This window comes from Oryx dammah, unplaced genomic scaffold, assembly GCF_014754425.2.
Source record: "Oryx dammah isolate SB20612 unplaced genomic scaffold, SCBI_Odam_1.1 HiC_scaffold_13, whole genome shotgun sequence".
Taxonomy (NCBI): Eukaryota; Metazoa; Chordata; class Mammalia; order Artiodactyla; family Bovidae; genus Oryx; species Oryx dammah.
The window spans coordinates 54,343,454-54,362,779 of record NW_024070197.1 but is presented as its reverse complement, the minus strand read 5'-3'; the positions used below and the strand labels follow the sequence as shown (position 1 = coordinate 54,362,779).

The following is a 19,326-nucleotide window of genomic DNA, read 5'->3' as shown; positions in this document are numbered from 1 at the left end:
CTGGTCTTTTTTTTCCTTTGAGTTTGTTTTTGAAGTATAATTGACCTACAACACTGTGTTTGCTCCTATTATACAACTTAGCAATTCAGTATTTCTCTGCTTCACAAAATGACCACGGCAAGTCTAGTTACCATCTGTCTCCACACAAAGCTATTACATAACTATTGACTATATCCCTCACGCTGTACATTTCATACGTGTAACTCAATCATTTCCTAACTGGAAGTTTGTGCCTCTTTCAGCCATTTTAAAATGTGCAATTTGGGAGGTTTTAGTACATTCTTGTGCAGTCATCACCACTGGATAATTCCAGATCATTTCCATCAGCCGAAAAGAACTCCACACCCATGAGCTGTCACTCCCAATTCTCCCCTCCCACAGTGCTAGGCAATCATTAATTTACTTTCTGTCTGTATAGACTTTAGTAGAGACTTGTTCTAGAGATTTCACATAAATAGGATCATACAAAACATGGTCTTTTGTATCTGGCTTTTTTCACTTGGCATGTTTTCCAGACTCATCCATGTTGCAACATGTATCAGTATTCCATACCTATTGATGGCTGTTAATATTCCACTTTGTACATATATGACATTGGGTTTATTCCATTCATCCAGTCATGGATGTTTGGGCTGTTTTTGACTTTATGAATAATGCTGCTGTGAATATTTGTATTCACGTTTTACTGTGAACATATACTTAGCAGTGGAGTTGCTAGGCCATATGGTAGCTCTGTGCTTAACTTCTTAAGGTGCTACCAAAATAATTTCCACAATGGCAGCACCATTTGGGGCTTCCCTGGTGGCTCAGACAGTAAGGAATCCACCTGCAATGCAGGAGACCTGGGTTTGATCCCTGGGTTGGGAAGATCCCTTGGAGAAGGGCATGGCGACCCACTCCAGTATTCTTGCCTGGAGAATCCCATGGACAGAGGAGTCCGGTGGGCTACAAGTCCATAGGGTCGCAGAGTCAGACATGACTGAGTGACTCAGCACACACGCCCAGCACCATTCTACATCCCCACCGTGTGTGACAGTTCCAATTTCTCAATATCCTCACCAACTTGACTGTTGTTACTGTTTTTGTAATTATTATTATTGCCATGCCAGTGGATTTGAAGTGATAGCTCACTGTGGTTTTGATTTGCATTTCCCTAATGACTACTGATGTTGAGAATCTTTTCACATGTTTATTGGTCATATATATATCCTCTTGGGAGAAATGTTTATTCAAATTCCTCTGCCCTTTTTTTAAATTGGGTTGTTTATCTTTTTGGTGTCCAATTATAGGAATTCTTTATACATTCTAGATACTAGACCCTTATCAGGTATGTGATTTTCAAGTATCTCTCCCATTCTGTGGATTGTCTTTTCACTTTCTTGATAATGTCCTTTGATACATGAAAGTTTTTAATTTTGATAAAGTACACTTTATTTTGTTGTTTTTGCTTTTGGTGTCATATTTAAGAAACCATCACCTAATCTAATGTCATGAAATCATCTATTTTCCCTTCTGAGAGATTTATATTTAGGTCAATGATACATTTTAAGTTCATTTCTGTGTATGGTGTGAGGTAGACATCTGGATTCATTCTTTTGCCTGTGGATATCCAGTTGTTCTGGTCCCATTTGGTGAAAAGTCTATTCTTTCTTCCATTCAATGATCATAGAAACCTTGTGAGAAATCAGCAGACCACAGATGCATAGGTTTATTTCTGGACTCTCAATTCTCTCCCATCGATCTATATGTCTGCCTTTTTGTCAGCACCACATTGTTTTGGATACTGTAAATCTGTAGTGAGTTTTGAAATCAGGAAGTGCGAATCTTCCAACTTTGTTCTTCTTTTTAAAGAACAAACAAGTAGTTTTGGCTATTCAGGGCCTCTGGCATTTTCATTTTGAATTTTAGGCTGAACTTTTCCATTTCTGCAAAGAGGATTTGGTAGAGATTGCATTGAATCTGCATATTCATCTGGGAAGTTTTACCATCTTAACAGTATTAAATATTCCAACTCATGAACACAGAATATCTTTCCATTTAATTAGATCTTCTTTAATTTCAGTGTTCTGTTTTTTTCAGTGTACATGTCCTAGATGTCCTTGGTTAAGTTTATTCTTAAGGGTTTTTTTATTTTTGATACTCTTGTAAATGGAATTGTTTTCTCAATTTCAGTCTTGGATTAGGGCAGTGTTTTGAACCAAGGGAATATGCAGGGAGAAGCAGAGAATGGCAGTTGACACCTAGAGAAAAATAATTATGAATACAGAGAAAAGCAGAATCAAGAAATTATATGTGTTCCAGGAGCTGCTTAATTCACTTTTTATACATTAAAACCTCCTATTTATCAGAAAAAAGGAAATTATATGAATGGATGCAGCTAGAGATTATCATACTAAGTGAAGTAAATCAGAAACAGACAAATACCATATGATATCACTTACGTGGGATCGAAAAGATAACACAAATGGACCTATCTGTGAAACAGCATCAGGAACACAGAGAACAGACTGGTGGTGGCAAAGGAGGAGGGAGGTGGGAGAGGATTGGATTGGGAGTCTGGGATTAGCAGATGCAAACTGGTATATATAGAATGGATAACAACAAGGTCCTACTGTAGAGCACCAAGAACTATATTCAATATCCTGTGCTAAACTACAATGGAAAAGAATATGAAGAAGAATGTATACATATATATAACTGAGTCACTTTGCTGAAATTAACACGTTATAATTCACCCATACTTCAATTAAAAAAAAAAGAAAGTATGTGAAAAGGTAGGGAGGTGGAAGAGGGATTGAGAACTGTACTTTAAGTGAATATTAGTAATTAAGCAGTGGACAAGGTTCCTGCAGCAAGGCCGGGGTATCCCGGATAGATGAGACCACATGGAACAGGGAATGTGAGGCCAAGCACCACAGCAGCCTATCTGGCCTGGGCAGACTCCTTTCAGCAGCTGGAGATGCGTCTTAGCCACTTCCTTAGTGAAGGTGAACTAGCACGGGCTCAGAAGCCACTGCCAAGCCCTCAGAAGGCTTTGCGTGTCTGTGCCTCCGCAGAAGGAGCCCTGTAAGATCAGGGCAAAGGCTGGCCCCATAAAGAACTACTACCCCTCGGCTTTTTTACACCGCAACACTTGGACCAGACAGTTCTAGGGTAGTTCTGGTATCTAGGCAGCCAGGCACTGGCTTTTCTCCCCCCTTGAACAAAGGATGCTTTGGATCTCCATCTGAGTGGAGCAAAACCCCACGTATTCCTCACGCCTCCTGCAGTTTTTGCTCCGTGGGGGACATGGCTGGTGTGTGGTATTCTCCCATGAATGCAGTATGGGGTTGGGACTAGGAGGAGGAGGAGGAGACAACAGAAGGGAGTCAGAGCCTCACTTCCTAGCGGAGGAAATCATCTCTCCTAGGAACATTAGCCCGTGCAAATTGCTGGTCCAGTTTGCAATGCTGAGAGGTATTGCAAAGGCACCCCCTCCCCCACACACAGGGGTGTAACCAAGTGGTGCTCCCTCCAGCGATGGAGGAGGGTGCTGGCATTTGGTTGTGGAGCAAGTGAGAACAGGGTTAGTAACTGATACGGCACCCTGCGCTCCTGCTCCTGAGCTTGTGGGGAAGAGGCCTTCCTTGATGACCCTGTCCACTGGGTGAAGGGAAGTCCACGCCGGCCCAGTTATATTACTCCACACAGTTTCTTTCCCTTATAGCACTTACCACAACCAGTAGTTATGCCGTGGCCTGTTTTCCTTTGTTAGAATGTAAACTCCATAGGGGCACGATCAGGTCTGTCGTTCACTATTTTATCTCTGTGCCTAGTGCAGGACCTGGCACCTGCTAGGCCGTTAATAAACACTGTTGAATGAGGGAATGAATGAATAAGGACCAAGGGAAGGGGTACAGGGTGGGGCACGAGCCGCTTGGGAGAGCCCCGTTTGCCGCCTCGGTGAGAAAGCGCTCCAGCAGGCAGCTGGAAGCCTGGGTCCGGAGCTTAGGAGAGCGAAGGCCTGCAGCTCTGGAGGTCACCTGTGCAAGCGAGAGCGCCAGGCAGGGGTCGAGACAGAGGCGACCTACCTTGCCAGAAACGACCACTAGCGTACTTCGTAGGCACGCAGATAGATGCCTGCGCCTCTGAGAATCTCTGGAGTCGGGCCAGGAATCTGCGCGTGTAACACGTCCGCTGGGTGACTGTCATGTTCCTTAGGACTGGAGAGCTCGGCCCTGGAGGAGAGAGGGGCAAAGGAGGTGACTTTGGGCGAACAGGTGACAGGGCAGGGGCCGCCCCCGAACTCACCAACCCGAGCCGCCCCGCCGCCGCTCGGCCCTCGGATTGGTCGCGGCCCGAGTTACCTTTGGCCGCACTTGGCCTGGGGCCGCGCTCCGCCTGGCCCCTGTCGCCCCGCCCTCTCCCATCCCCGATTGGTCGCCGCCCTGGCCGTCCCTCGGCCTAGGCCAATGGGGAGGGCGCGCGCGCCGGAAGCCGGAAGCGCGGCGGCGCCGGCGTTCCCCAGGCAGCTGTCGTCGCGCACCATGCGAGTTCTCGGGCCAAGCCTGTCTGCCGGGCGCCTCCTCCGGCTGCGGCTACCCCCGTGGCAGCCGCAGCCGCCAGGACCCCGGCTGTCGAGCGGGCGGCCGGCAGCAGCCGGCGCCCTGGAGCGGGCCATGGACGAGCTGCTGCACCGCGCCGTGCCCGCGATGCCGGCCTATGAGCTGCGCGAGAAGACGCCGGCGCGGGCGGAGAACCAGTGCGCGGACTTCGTGAGCTTCTACGGCGGCCTGGCCGAGACGGCCGAGCGCGCCGAGCTGCTGAGCCGCCTGGCGCGCGGCTTCGGCGTGGACCACAGCCAGGTGGCCGAGCAGAGCGCCGGCGTGCTCCAGCTACGCCAGCAGCCGCGGGAGGCAGCCGTGCTGCTGCAGGCCGAGGACCGGCTGCGCTACGCGCTAGTGCCGCGCTACCGCAGCCTCTTCCACCACATCAGCAAGATGGAGGGCGGCGTGCGCTTCCTGGTGCGGCTGCGGGCCGACCTGCTTGAGGCGCAAGCCCTCAAGCTAGTGGAGGGGCCGCATGTCCGGGTAAGGCTCCGCCCGGGCCGTCCCCGGACCTCGTGGGGGCGGGGACCGCCCGGGCCGCGCCCCCGCCTAGTGCCCAGGTCCACTGACCCTTGGCGGCCCTCGCCCCTCAAGCCCCAAGCACTCCACCTTCGCTTGCCTGGAGCCGTGCCCACTTCTCTGAGAGTCACAGCCCCTGAACCCTGCCCCCCTTCCTTCCCACGCTTTCCGAATCCTTGCCTCACTCAAGCCTCAGCTCGCTCCAGTCTTGGTAGAAACTTCGCACCCGCTTACTTTCAAGGTGACTGTCACGCCTCGTTCCTGATGAGCATGCTCTATAAAGTTCTCTGTTTTATGATCTTACCTGAGAGATTTCCTCTGTGCGGTACACTTGAATGAGTACCAAACGGAGCATCGGGTAACTTTCTGAAAACCTGGATGGGGTCAACAAAAGGTAACTTACTTGTAGCGCCAGCTGTGTGAGCCGTTATCCTGCAAAACCCTGTGAAACGTACAGAGATGACTAGAACTCGAGGTCACCACCGTCCAGGAGTCTGGGTGCCCTCTATCGTCTCTGCCACATCTCCCGGGGCAGGGCGTTTCACCAGCCTGAGTTCAGCCCTAAAATAGGATTCTAAGTTGTCTCCTTGGGTCATCAGGCACTTAGTGAAGTGAGCCCACCTTAGATGTGAACAAATAATTTAAGATTTAAATAATGATGACTTGAAAGGTGGCTGATAGTTGAATATAGTCCTCGTATTCCATTGATATCAAGTATGGACCATTAATTTGCTCTATAGCAAACCAAAAATGCTATAAACGTTATAGAAAGTTCTGACATTCAGAACTTATCAAGTCCAGTTGGCTTAGAAAAGAAGTGAACACTTAAAAGGATTAAGCCCTGATTCCTTTAAGAACTCCTAACACCTGGCATGATTTTCATGTTCATCTCCTTACTCTTGGGGAAGTGATATGTCACCTTTTACAGTAAAGGAAACAGGTCAGATGAGTTCACATGACTTAACCAAGAACTCAGAGCAAATAAGAATGTCTGACCACTACCCAAATCCAAATTTCCTGGGTTCTATATGCTATACTTTATATCCCCGTCATGCTATATGAGTTCTGGTGTTTATCAGAAACTTTCTTTGCCTTAGATGCATAAAAACGGAGTGTAGTTCAGATTAATCTCAGGGTGATAATAGAGGCTGTGATTTGACTGCTGTTAGTAGTTGGCTGATCTACACTGCTAAGTGTCACCTAGGGCCAAGCTGAGAACCTTGGTGGTTTATTGCATTAGCACCAAGTCAGCCTTGGATTCTGAGTGTGTTAAACTGAGTGTTCCCAACGAAATCCCCATCTGAAAGGCTGAGACCTTGTGTTCCACACCCTGCGGGCATCCCCATTCCTCCCAAGAGAGTCGGGTTTAGTCTGCAGTCCAAGCAGACATTTTTTTTTTCCTCTGAGGCAGAGACCAGTGCTTCTGAAACTAAATTCTTATTGCATAGGAGACGAGAATTAGGTGGGATGTCTGTCACCTGACCCACAGTGAAACTCCCTGCCCATCCGTCCATCCATTCAGCCATCTGTTGGCTGGCTGTATCGTACCAGGCATGCTCCAGGCTCCACGGTGGCGTGGTCCAGGAACTTCCCTTATAGGAAGAGTTAACCGCAGACACAGTAGGTTTAAGTGCCTTCCATTCACTAGCTCATTTCATCCTCCGCGAGATGTGGGGACTGTCTGACAGATGAAGTGACTGAAGCTTGTCCCAGTGCAGCCCCCAGAGCACAGAACTGGTAAGAGCGCCTCCCTCAAGCCCTGCTGCCGTGACTGCAGGTGTGTACTCCATCATGGCACACCGACTCTCTTAGGTGATGGCCTAACCAGATCAAAGCCGGCTTATTCTCTTAGAGTGCCTTCTATAAAACCGAAGGGAAGGTGAGACAACCCGGTCGATTAATGGCTTTGTTTTATTTGGTTTCCCTGAGGCAGGGGTTTAATGCTCTCTAGTTGTGAGTGTGTTTATCTTTCCAAGACTCTATGCAAGTTTCCTTCATACCAGCCACCTCAGCACCCACTTTTTTCTGAAGCCGCAGGTCAGTCTCTACTCTTCTGTTGAAAAAAAATCATCAAACTTCGCGTGGCCGGAAGGCTGGCTCTTGGTGTCTGTCCTTTGGCATTTTTGCTGCCCACCAGCCACCCTGCACATCCCAGCTACCCCAGCATTTCTCACTCCCCTCCACGGACCCTCCTCTCCAGCCAGGCTGGCTCCTGGATGGAAAGTTCCTGAACCCGCATCCCTCATGATTCCTGTTAAGAGTAGGAGCCACCTCCACCCTCAGCTCGTTCTTTGGACTTTTCCAGCTAGTCCAGCTCAGGGTGGCCTCACCCCGTTCTGAGCTTCATAGGTATGTAACTGTCTGTACCACTCAGATGCATTAACCACAGATTCTAGCCTTTAAATGTGTTGTTACCCTGCAACTAGATGATGAGCTCCTGGGAAACGGGGAACCTTGTCCTGTGTAGCCAAATAATGAAGTGTAAGTTGGACTCCTGGGTGACACCCATCCAGCAAAGCTGGCAGCTAAACGCCCCCATTTGTCCCGAGGTCAGACTGCTCCATTCAAGGGTCTGAGCCTGGAACCAAGCCCTGGGGGCCGTGGAAGGTTTCTTTGCGACCAAGAGCCATCCTACACGACATTGGGACTGCCCTCGCCCTGGGCAGTTTCTGATGTCGCCTCTGGTTCTCCATTCTCTGATGCTGTGAGACGTTAGTTACTAAACTGGTTTCCTTCCTCCCCAACACAGGTTTTTTAACCCGTAGAAGTCGTCACGGGGACCTGATGCAGTAATTTGCCCCCAGAATCACCTAGTGTATGTGGTCCATCTCGATCCCATCTCTTCTGTTTGATTTGGGATTTTGCGGCCACATTTAAGAGGCAGCGCAGCTAGAGCTTTTGGCTTTTAGGAATTCACTGTAGGCAACCAGCAGAGGTTTGGCCCGCAAAGCTTTAGCGTGGGAACCCTGCATCCCCAGGGGCCATCGCCCCATCACACAGGTGCGCTTCTCCCCTGGGCCCTGCCGGCCTCTGGAGCTGCCAGGTAATGTCAGGTGAACAAGAGCTGCTTAGGACTCAGGCCTGGGCATTGCCCTGCTGTGGACTCGGTCTGCTGGATCTCAGAGCTTCTTGGTTACTGGATCTTGTGAGCACAGAGACATTTTTAGAATAACCACCAGCAAGTGGTAGGCCCAAAAGGAGGCTGACTGGGTGTCCCACACAGAATAGTGGGTACCGTGGAAGGCACACCAGGTGGGGGAGGATGAGCTAGCTCGTGGTGCTATCTGCCGTCCTCTGGTTAGAAGCATGATTTCAGGTGACCGCTGCCCAGTCCCTTCACCATCCTAGGCCAACAGGCTCTGCGCTGAGGGGAGAGACTGCCAGCAGCCAGTCTGCCCAAGGTCAGCCTGCTTCTCTTCTAAGGAATGCCCCGAGAGGTGCCGTGGAGCTCAGCTGAAAACATGGTTACCAGTGTTGGTCTCTGACCGAGGGCTGTGATCATTGGAAATAGAGGAAGGTTCTGGAACCCTGACACTTCCATCCCTGTGGAGCCCCAGGTGGGAGTCTAGGCAGGCGTGGATTCCCTACCTTGTTCTTGTTCACTCGCTCAGTCACGTCCAGCTCTTTGCAGCTCCGTCAACTGCAGCATGCCAGGCTTTCCTGTCCTTCACCACCTGCCAAGCCTTGCTCAAACTCATGTCCATTGAGTCGGTGATGCCATCCAACCATCTCATCGTCTGTCGTCCCCTTCTCCTCCTGCCTTCAATCTTTCCCAGCATCCAGGTCTTTTCCAGTGAGTCGGCTCTTCACACCACGTGGCCAAAGTATTGGAGCATCAGCTTCAGCAATTAGTCCTTCCAGTGAGGATTCAGGGTTGACTTCCTTTAGGATTGACTGGTTTGATCAGATAAGGTTTCTTAATTCTTCTCGGTAGGAAGTTCAGAGTCCGTGTCCAGTCTCTGCTGGGAAGATGCAAGTGCTATGGGGAAAGTTGGTACAACCCGGCAAAGGTGAAACGTTTGTGCTGTGGTTCTCAAGATAGCTGACCAATGCTGAGAAGCTGGACTTTGCCACCTGTTACTTGGAAGGTCATGAGGAGCCCGAGCATCCCAGAGGGTCAGCCTGGGACTTCTTGATCCATCCCAAGTCCCCGCTCCTGTGGTCTGTCCATCTGATGCTGCTTTGTAGAACTTCTTGGATGGTAGTAAGTGAACTGATCTTAATGGAGTTATTCCAAGAGAGGCATTTTAGTTGTTTTCATAGTTAAGGATTCTATAGGAAAGGGACTTGTCAATGTCCTTGAATTCTCTGAACACAGGACCTCCCCCTGCCCACCCCCACTGAGTTTTAACCGTAGGAAATAGAATAATAATCAGTTATCCATTGTTGGTGGTGGGGGTGGGATGGGGGGAGTGATATCAAACCCACAAAGCAGCTTAATTATACCAGAAAAAGAAGTGGTGCCTTGGCTTACAAGATCAAATGTTCTTTTTGTTTTAAAAAAAAAAAAAAAAGCTCTTCTCTATTGAAGTTCCAAGTGAGTTGAGAGGCTAATTCTGACACCTGGACGTGTGACCAGAAGCCCGAAACTGCGTGCTCTTTCCTGAGGAGGGCTTTGGGCTCCGAGGCGTGAATCCAGGCCACCTGTCAGTCGCTCTCCTCCTGAAGGAGACGCCCTGTGAACTTGCAGTTGTGCGTCAGCCGCGCACTGAGCAGGGTACACAGTGTGTGCGTTTTGCGGGGTGGAGTGTGCTCCCTGTGTGTCCTGGTTACAGGCTGTTTGATTTTCTGCAGAGTTCTTTCCAAAAGCCCTTTTAGGTTGAAGAGTTAAGTTTCTTACAGATAAAACCCCCAATGAAGCCAAGGGAATTCCCATTCTAGCAGAGAGTATAGGCACCATCAGCGATGTGCAGAGTGGGCCTGGCATTTGGGAAATGATGGGAAATGTGAATACAGAAATTACGGTGAAGGCTGTGGAAACCTTAATAGAAGTCCAGGCAGAACATAGGAGAAGGGACCACGCTCTTCTCCAGCCAGGTCCCCACAGCACCATCACAGCGCCCAGCCCAAGACACTTTGTCATAAACTTCCCCTGGTGGCTTGTCCTGTTTGTAATTAACCTGGTGGTCCTCATGGTTCTAGTAAGTTCTGTGAGCCAGACTAAGAGATGAGCTTATTTGTACATAAGAATGTTGTGCCAGCAGTTGGCACATTCAAGTCCTGGATTGCTGTTGAAGTTTCGGAATTCCTGAGGCTGACACACGCATACCCGTTCTCTCTCCTCCCACGGTCAGAGAGCCAGCAACCTTACTGCCCTCGGCGCCTGATTGCAGCCTGAAGAGCTGGGGAGGTGGTCACCTTTCACCTAGATTCCCAGATGTCGTGTCCAGTGTCACATTTTATAGCTGTCAGGAGCCCAGAATAGAACGAAGGGACTTAGAGAGGAGGCCACTCCCATCAGCCAGGCCATTCCTTTCGCAATTAAACTGAGCTAACACTGAAGCTAGATTTTTTTCCCCAGCTTTTTCCTATTACACGTGTCACAGAGATGCCAATACATCCTACATGGAACTCAACTGGTCCATTGCTGACCTTTCAGAGCAGAGGTCCCCAGCCTGGGATCCAGGGACCCCTGGGGATGATCCATAGATGAGTTTCAAAGGGGCCCATGAAACCCAGGAAATTCTATGCAGAGTTTTACTAATGTGTTTGCATTTCTCTGGGGGAGAGGGTGGCGGTGTTTGGTGCACACTCTAGAGTGTGCAAGGACCCCAGGAAGACTGAACCACTGTAGTCCGTGCAGGAAGGAGTTTTATAAGAGGCCATCCGTGTTGACCAGGAAGCCGTCCCTCCCTCTCCCTGCTACTTCTAGTCGCTCCTTTGCAGGGTGTCTTCTCTTTTTCATTTGCCATCAATCCACTGATCATCTTCCACATGGGAGACCCCACTGATGCTTTGAGAACCAGAGGAATGAATCAGAAATGACCTCCACGCCTATGGAGCTGAGAGCCCAGTGAAGGAGACTAGACTGTGGGGTAAAGAGTGAAGCGGAATGAGAGGTCATATGGCCCTCTAATCAAAACATCTCCGCCGTGTTCTTGCCCACCCTGTGCCCATCTCATCCCATGGGGAGGGCCGCTCTCTGCCAGGAGGAACTCGTGGGCAGCCCCAGCTACACGAACGTTCTTCTTTACATGGAGTCTGACTTTTGCCTCCCCTGGTTGGTCCTAGATGACTTACCCCTGACTTCTCGCCCCAATGGGGCCTCTTCTGTGCCCCAAGCCTTCAGTGTTTAAAGATGGACCTCACTTCATTCTGAAACCCTTTCTGAGCCACCAACCCCATGCCTGCAACATATCCTCAAGTGACAAGGTTCTGAGTCCTTTGAGCTTCTACCATGGATTAGAATGTGAAATGGCCCTATAACAGTTTCATAGCTTGTGTACAGTTTTATAGGTGTTATCCGTCATGGTCTTTGTGATTCCTATACAGGGATTCATAAGGTCAGTTCTGTACCAGACAAACGGAGATGTTTGCTGTTATTCAGTAATAATATTTAGTGTATCTGTTAGTATGTAGCTCATCTTAAGTAACAGAGACTCAAGAACAATAGTGGTTTAAAGAAGAGAAGCTTGTCTCTCATTTAGAAGTCTGGAGGTGGGCATCCCAGGGCTGATCCTGCTCTGTGGTGCCCAGTTGACCCAGACTTCTGTTTGTTGCTCTTCCCTGAACAACTTGTACCTTCAAAGTTACCTCACGGCCCCAGATGGCTGCTCTAGCTCTAGCCATCACATCACCTTCCAACCTGCAGTGGGAAGGACAAAGAAAAAGAGAAGTGAAGGGCTGCTCCTGCCATCTTTCAAGGTTCCCAAAAGCTGCTACAGGACCCCTCTGCTTACATCTGAGTAACCAGAACTCAGTGATGTGGCTACCCTCAGTTGCCGTGCAGGCTTTGTTCTGAACATCCTTGTGCCTGGCTAAAAAGTGAAGCTTCTGGTGATCTGGAAGAAAGGGACACAACTATTGAGAAACAGCAGCCGTGTCTCTTGCTTTGGGTGTCCCTTCCTCTCTGGCTGTTACAAAGCTTACCACTTACTTGGCCTGAGGTTACCAGACTAAGCCGCGTCCTCTCCTCCTGCACCTCTCATTCCGTTCTTCCTCAGAGTTTCAGTGTGAATGTATCTCTGATGGTAAAGTTGACTCAGATCATTTTGGGAAGCAGATTCGCTGTAAAAAAAAAAAAAAGTGAAATTAGAATAATGTCAAATTTAAATGCACAGATTGCCAGATGCAGTATTATTCTATGGCCACTTGGAAAAGGAAAGAATGCTGCCAATTCAGCTGTGACCTGCCATCACTCTAGAGACGGGTCCTGAGTTCCGAGATGTTAAAAATAGGAAAACACACACACGCCTTAGAGTTGTCGAAATGTGAGGCCGGGAGCCAGTATTTATTTCTCTTAAGAAAGAAGGATGGATGTCTTGGTGAATCAAAGAATGGTCCTGAGGGGGTGTCCACATTCGCTCCATGACACACCATTCAGCGTCAGCTTAACTCACGTGCGTGGCTGTGTCCATGGTGGTGAATGAACCGGAACATGTTATCTGACTTGGGGAACTTGGTTCGACTTGAACACTCCAGTCGGCTGTCTTACTGGTGGGAGGTGGGAAGGAATAGCGCTGCGTTCCGTCTGTCCGGTTGTCTGAGCACACACCCCTGCGCAACTTCGTGTCTAATTCCCAGCAGCACCTTGGGGATGGGCTGGACATCTTCCCCACGGAAGGTCAGGGTTCTCTTCTCTCCATTTCAGGAAATGAATGGGGTGCTGAAAAACATGCTCTCGGAGTGGTTTTCCTCGGGGTTCCTGAACCTGGAGCGGGTCACCTGGCATTCCCCGTGCGAAGTGCTCCAGAGAATCAGCGAGTGAGTGTGACGCTGCCGCTCTGCTTAGATTTGCTGAAAGCCAGCCTCCATTCCCCGCCTCCCCACCCGTGTACGTTTCCTCCTGAGCCTGATAAAACCCAGACACGGTATTCCCAGGGGTGGCTGTCCTAGCAGATGATGCCGAGACCACGAGGAGAAGAGGGCACAGGTAGAGACTGGCCCTTCTGCCAGTGAACCTGCGTGAGGGGTCTCGGCTATGTGCTCATAGTTAAAGCCCTCAGGAGACTTCCTTGGCAGTCCAGTGGGTGAAACTCTGCGCTTCCAGTGCAGGGGGCACAGGTTTGGTCCCTGATCAGGGAGCTAAGATCCTGCATGGCACACGGCATAGCCAAAAAATAAATGATAATAATAAACATCTAAAAGAAAGCTCTTAAGCCCACTTCTGCCCAAAGACCCCCATGATCAGAGCTGCCTAGACTCACAGACCAAGAGTGGGCATTAGTCACCCAGACAGCATCGTCCCAACCAGCTGTTAAAATGTCTCCCTTGGATAAGAATCTCCAAACTCACAACACAGTGAGCGAATCCAGCCTGCCCTGGACACAGTGAAAGGCAGGTTGGCAGACAGTGCTGCTGCTGTCTCGTATTGAAACAGCAGTGGTGGCCGAGGTGGCTGGACTAGCAGAACCCGCCGGGCAATGCATGTCCAGGGGCAGCGATGACTTCAGACCTCAGAAATTCAGAGCAGACGCAAGACCCCCAGCGACAGGCATCTGGTCAGGCCCCTGTGTTACAATCCGCCGCACAACTGCTCCCCCAGGGCCTGGTGAACTAGGCTTTAAGACCCGGGCCAAGAGCACAGTTTCGTGTGTAAGATGGTCACCAGCTCTGGCTCGTCTCAGTCGGTGCCACTTCACGCTAAAACGGTTTCTGAATTTCCTCCCGAGTCCCTCGAAGCTGTATTTACAGGGTTTCTTTGACCTGAGTGAATAGCTGAGTAGGACTCTGCCCTGGCTGTCTGACCTGTGAACCGTGACGTTCGTCTCGCTTCGTTGTCTCCTGCCCGCCAGGGCTGAGGCCGTGCACCCCGTGAAAACCTGGATGGACATGAAGCGACGCGTGGGGCCATACCGGAGGTGCTACTTCTTCTCTCACTGCTCGACGCCAGGGGAGCCCCTAATCGTCCTGCATGTGGCCCTGACCAGCGAGATCTCCAGCAGCATCCAGGTACCTGTGTGTGCTCGGTTCAGGGCAGGGAGGTGACCCAGAGTGGGGCCCCTGGCCCCGGAGGAGGGCCAGCGTGCTTCTCCAGGGCTCCAGGGGACTGTTTTGCACGGAGGCCCCAGAGAGGCCTGCCTAAGGGCCAGGAGTCATGATTCCACAGTTTGCATGAGAATTTGAAGTGATGGAAATGATACAGCGCTGGGCACACAGCCGCAGAGGTTGTGAGACCACCGCCTCCAGAGAGATCTCAGGACGTATAGCCTCTGGAGCTGGTCTAGGGGGTCAGAGGAGACCGTCTCTCTACCCTGGGGTCCCTTGTGTTTTCCAGACGATCATAGTGAAGGAGTGCCCCCTGTCAGAGACGGAGGAGCGGAACAAGATCACCACGGCCATCTTCTACTCGCTGAGCCTGACCCAGCAGGGACTGCAGGGTGTGGAGCTGGGCGCCTTCCTCATCAAGCGGGTGGTGAAGGAGCTGCAGGTGAGTGAGCCGGGCGCTGGCCCCACCCTGTGCGTCCCCACCTCGGGGTGGCCGAGGAGCCCTGCCCTTGTCTCAGGGACAAGGGGACTCTCCAGGCCAGGGTGATCAGGAGGGGTGGGAAAGCTGCCCCGTGGCAGCTCCTTGGAGCCCCGAGACGCCTCAGGAGGTAGAAGGCATGCTGGGAAAAGGCCCCCGAAACTAGCCTCTCATGGACCAGGAGGCTCAGATGCGTCTCAAGGGCGGTGGCATTTGCAGGGGCCCCTGCACCCGGGCTGGTGGGGCTGCTTCCGCCTGGCATGCGGTCAACAGCAGGTTCCCATGGTCCAGTCCTGGCCCTGACAAGCACCGCCCAGCCACCCTCAGCCACTCGTCCGCAGGGAGCCCCGCGCTCAGGCCAGGCAGCTGGAGGGTGTGTGCACTGACACGCGGTTCTCTTGGTTGCCCTGGGAAACAGAAGCGTCTGGTCCGCTGCTTAAAACCATCTCATGAGGGGCTGGGGCAAACTGTGAGGCGTAGAGTCTCATTTTTAGGTAAAATAATTAGACGGTTAAGAACGGGCTCTGAGAGCGGTGCTCTCTGCGCCTGTGGTCTACACATGGCGGCCTCCTCAGCCCCTCCTCAGAGAGTGATGGGCCAGGGTGGAATTCAGACGCTCGTGCGTCTCACGGTAGACTCGTCACGTTACGCCTGAGTTCTCAGGATGCAGTTGGGCATCAGCCTCTAGATTCAGACCCTGCCGCTCTCTCCCCAGAGGTAATCAGAGCCACCTGTTCTAGTTACTCTTGCGTTCTTCTCTTCTGCTTCTCTGCTGAAGGTGCTGATGACGGGGGTGAGGTTGGGGGAGCGAGCGCGAGGGTCAGGAAGGCATTTGGAGGAGGAGGCGCGTCCGGGGACCCACTCACGAGCTCTGCTCCTGAGTCCTGTGGCCCAGGAGCCACGCTGCCCGCAGACGTCCGCTCCCCATCTGGGCTAGGAGCAGGATGGCCATCCGGGGAGTCTGGAGGGAAGCACAGCCCTGTCCCCACAGAAGCCTGCGTGGGGGGTTATGAAAGATGGAAGGAGCAGGGTTAGGAGCGGCCGGGGGTCGTCTTAACAGCATCCTGTTGTTAAAGTTGTGGTTCTCGATCCTGAGTGACGACGAGGACTGTAAATCCTAGTCATGTATGTGAATCCAGACAGCAGGATGTGAGAGAGCTGTCTCAGCCTTGTAAACACTGCCAGGAGGCAAAGGAGATCCTCTCTGTCCGCCCGGAGAGCACTCAGCTCAGAGTACTGGAGGGTGCTGCTTCCTTTTCTTCTGTCCTGAACTTTAAGATGTTTCTTCTGTAGTGAGCGTATGTGACATTTTCAGTTGGAAAATTCTGGCTTCTGTGAAACGAGCTTGAGGACGCTGTGCGATTTGAACAGCAGTGATTGAACCATGCTATCTGGTGTGGAGACCTACCCTTGGCCCCGCCCCGTCCCTCCCGTCCTCCGCCCCCACTGGTATTGTCAGAGGATCAGTTACTCATTCAACAGACAGTCACTGGGTACTTGTGTGCCGAGCACCAGACCCGATTACGCGGCCTCAGCAGCGTCCCTGAGAGGGGCCTGGTGGGCTCTATCAGGCCCCCCCGCTCCGCAGCGACCCACCCCTCCAATTCAGGCAAGTCCCCCAGCTTGCCTGCTCAGATGGCGGTACAGGTGGACACACCACAAGGGGAGGCTTGTCCTGGGGCCGCAGGTCGCCTCCAGGACCCCTGCACGTGGCAGATTCTTGCTAACTGTCCCTGGAGAGAAGAAAGAGTAGCCCACCACACATGGTGCCCCGTCCACCACGCGGTGGCACCCGGAGGCTCGCGACACGTAGGCCGTAAACACGGGGGTGTCTGTATCCCGTGCCTCAGCCCTGAACCGTATGTGTGTGTTCTCTACCCTCTCCTCCCCCGCCCCCCGCGCCTGCAGAAGGAGTTCCCCCCACTGGACGCCTTTTCCAGCCTGTCTCCCATCCCCGGCTTCACCAAGTGGCTCCTGGGGCTGCTCAAGTCCAAAGCCAAGGAGCACGGGCGGAGCGGACTGTTGACGGACTCCGAGAGTCAGGAGATCGCCGAGCTCACGGGTGGCCCCGCGCTCGAGACACTGCAGACGCTGCTGAGCAGCAGTGAGTGGGCGCAGTCGGAGCGGCTCGCGCGGGCGCTGCAGGCCCCGCTGATGCGGCTGTGCGCCTGGTACCTGTACGGGGAGAAGCACCGGGGCTACGCGCTCAACCCCGTGGCCCACTTCCACCTGCAGAACGGGGCCGTGCTGTGGCGCATCAACTGGCTGGCCGACGTCAGCCTCAAGGGCGTCACGGGCGCCTGCGGCCTGATGGTCAACTACCGCTACTTCCTAGAGGACACGGCCGCCAACAGCACCGCCTACCTCGGCTCCAAGAGCATCAAGGCCTCTGAGCAGGTCCTCAGCCTGGTGGCACAGTTCCAGAAGAACAGCAAACTCTAGCGTCACGCTTGCCGAAGCCGCTGGACATCCCCTGGCCCAGGAAACGACGATTTCCTGGGGGTGGGGATGTGGGGTTGTGCACCCAGAGGCACTTCTAGAGTAAAGCGGAATTGAACTGTGGTCTCTGGCCTGTGGCGGGCTCACACTGGGAGGCTGGGCCCCGGCTTCCATGGCGAGAGGGAAAGCGCGTTACAGCTGGGTGGTGGTGGGTATCGGTGGCTGTGGGCTGGGTGGGGATGCGGGGCCCTCCCCCGGGGATTCCATCATGGCCTTGGCCTGGCCCGCTGCCCTGGCACGGCCTTCAGAAGCCAGCTCTCGTCCCAGGGTGGGGTGGGCGCCAGGCCCCGGGCAGATGGCCCAGATGACAACGGATGCTCCTCCGAGCTTAGAACACAGTTCAGCCGTGGTCGCCTTAGCCGACTGTCTCCACTGATGGCGAAAAGGTTTGCAAATCTGCGCAAACTTCACTCAGTTAAATTACTGGACACAAGAGTTGTCATCACCCGGGATTTAACCTGGATTATAGACTTGATTCAAGTTCATAATGAACTTCATAGCAAAGAACAAGTTTGTTCTGTGAGGCATTAAACGCATGGTTATTCACTGTCGCGTGGTGGTTGTCTTTGAGATCTGAGGCCTCAATAGCTGTGCCCTTGGTCCCCAGCCAGCCCGCAGGCACGTCTGGTCTCTGTGAAACCGGCCCGGAGCGGGTGGCCTGAGGACAGAGGGGAAGAGGATTGTGGGGGGCGCAGGGGGTATGGTGTTGAATCAGGCAGCAGGTCCCCCACTTTGCTTGCCTTTCACCTTCCAGACCCATCCCTGGGCCTTCTCTGTGGCTTCAGCATGCCGCTTGGGGCCTGGTAACACATAACGCGACCTCGGTCACAGCTAGAAACTGCTTTTTCTGTGTCCTGGTAGAAGCAGGGTCCTCCTTCTGGGTGCTGCTTGGAGCTGATGCTGGAGGCGCTGGGGCTCTGCAGGCCTAATGTCACCACCCCCCAGAGCTTGGAAAGAGTTCAGGCACCGACTGCTTGCATGTGGTGGGCGGGGCCTGAGACTGCAGTCCCCAGTTCCCGCACTCTGCACCTTATCTCTGTTCAACCTCGTATGTGAGAATCTTCAAACAGAAGACACAAAAGTGGGCAAGTAATATAATTGTGTGCTTGTATAACCCTGTAGTATAACCCTGTGTGCTGATCACCCAGCTTCCACAGTCATCGATAATTTTCCATTTCTGTCACGCCTTGTTTCTTATAATGCCTCTCATGTAGGTGCTCTGTGAAGACTGCTGGATGGGTGCTGTGCAAATGGGATTGATGGATGGGATGGATGGGTGGATGATGGGGTGGATGATGGGATGGATGATGGGATGGATGGATGGGTGGATGATGGGATGAATGGATGGGTGGATGATGGGATGGATGGATGGGTGGATGATGGGATGGATGGATGGATGATGGGATGGATGGGTGGGTGGATGGAATGGATGGGTGGATGATGGCTGGATGATGGGTTGATGATGCATGCTGGATGGGTGGGTAGGAAGGCTGCTATGCTCTGAGTGTTCATGCCCCATTGGGTCTCACATCTGGACTCTGGGACCACCGTCACACTCACCTGGGTGTAGGTCTATCTGGAAATTAGCATCATGAGGGTTTCCTGGCTTCTGTCCTACGAGGTGACTGACTCAGTGGACTAGTTTGTTCCCAGGAGCTTCTGTGCACTGAGGTATCCTCACCGCCCCAGTAACTAAGCAGCACCCCACTGTCAGGTAAGGGGCCAGGGCCTCAGCAGCTAGGCCCGAGCTCAGAGCTCTCCAGCCGGAACCTTAACAGGCCCTGAGCCTGCTCCTCTGTGCTGGCTGGAGTCACTCAGATACCAGCCCCCTACTTCTCTCCTGCGTGCCCCCACCCCACCCCCCACCTCGCATCTTTCATCTCAGAGGGCTGGACCTTCTCTGCCTCCAAATCTTGGGAGCTCAGAGTTGTACAACTCTGCCCTCTTTCCGCCACCTAGGGGCTTTACACTTCTGCAGAAGGGGGCCACCTTCTTCTCTTCGAGGCTTAAAAGGGTGAAGGATCTCTTAGCCCTTTTGCGATCTACAGCTTACTCTGAGCTTTGTTTTAAATTAGGCATAAGGTACATTTAAGATTT

The 19,326-nt window shown here is 52.3% G+C and overlaps 1 protein-coding gene and 1 long non-coding RNA gene across 2 annotated transcripts; one reads left to right on the top strand and one right to left on the bottom strand.

Annotated features, from left to right (window-relative positions):
• Positions 1 to 1,775: 1,775 nt before the first annotated feature.
• Positions 1,776 to 4,300, bottom strand: LOC120873238. The gene is made up of 2 exons (XR_005723423.1): positions 3,714 to 4,300; positions 1,776 to 2,240 (listed from the first exon to the last, which is right to left on the bottom strand). It is a non-coding gene; the product is annotated as an uncharacterized LOC120873238 (long non-coding RNA).
• A 190-nt stretch (positions 4,301 to 4,490) lies between these two features.
• On the top strand, positions 4,491 to 17,778 carry MLYCD (malonyl-CoA decarboxylase). The gene is made up of 5 exons (XM_040254056.1): positions 4,491 to 5,069; positions 12,916 to 13,028; positions 14,060 to 14,216; positions 14,542 to 14,694; positions 16,639 to 17,778. Exons 1-5 carry the CDS (start codon positions 4,527 to 4,529, stop codon positions 17,170 to 17,172), a joined length of 1,500 nt encoding a protein of 499 aa, XP_040109990.1. The 5' UTR covers positions 4,491 to 4,526; the 3' UTR covers positions 17,173 to 17,778.
• The last annotated feature ends 1,548 nt before the right edge of the window (positions 17,779 to 19,326 follow it).

Coding starts and splice junctions, on each gene's coding strand:
- MLYCD (XM_040254056.1), top strand. CDS start 4,527: ATGCGAGTTCTCGGGCCAAGCCTGTCTGCCGGGCGCCTCCTCCGGCTG. Junction 5,070..12,915: donor TGGAGGGGCCGCATGTCCGG/GTAAGGCTCCGC, acceptor TCTCCATTTCAG/GAAATGAATGGGGTGCTGAA. Junction 13,029..14,059: donor GTGCTCCAGAGAATCAGCGA/GTGAGTGTGACG, acceptor CCTGCCCGCCAG/GGCTGAGGCCGTGCACCCCG.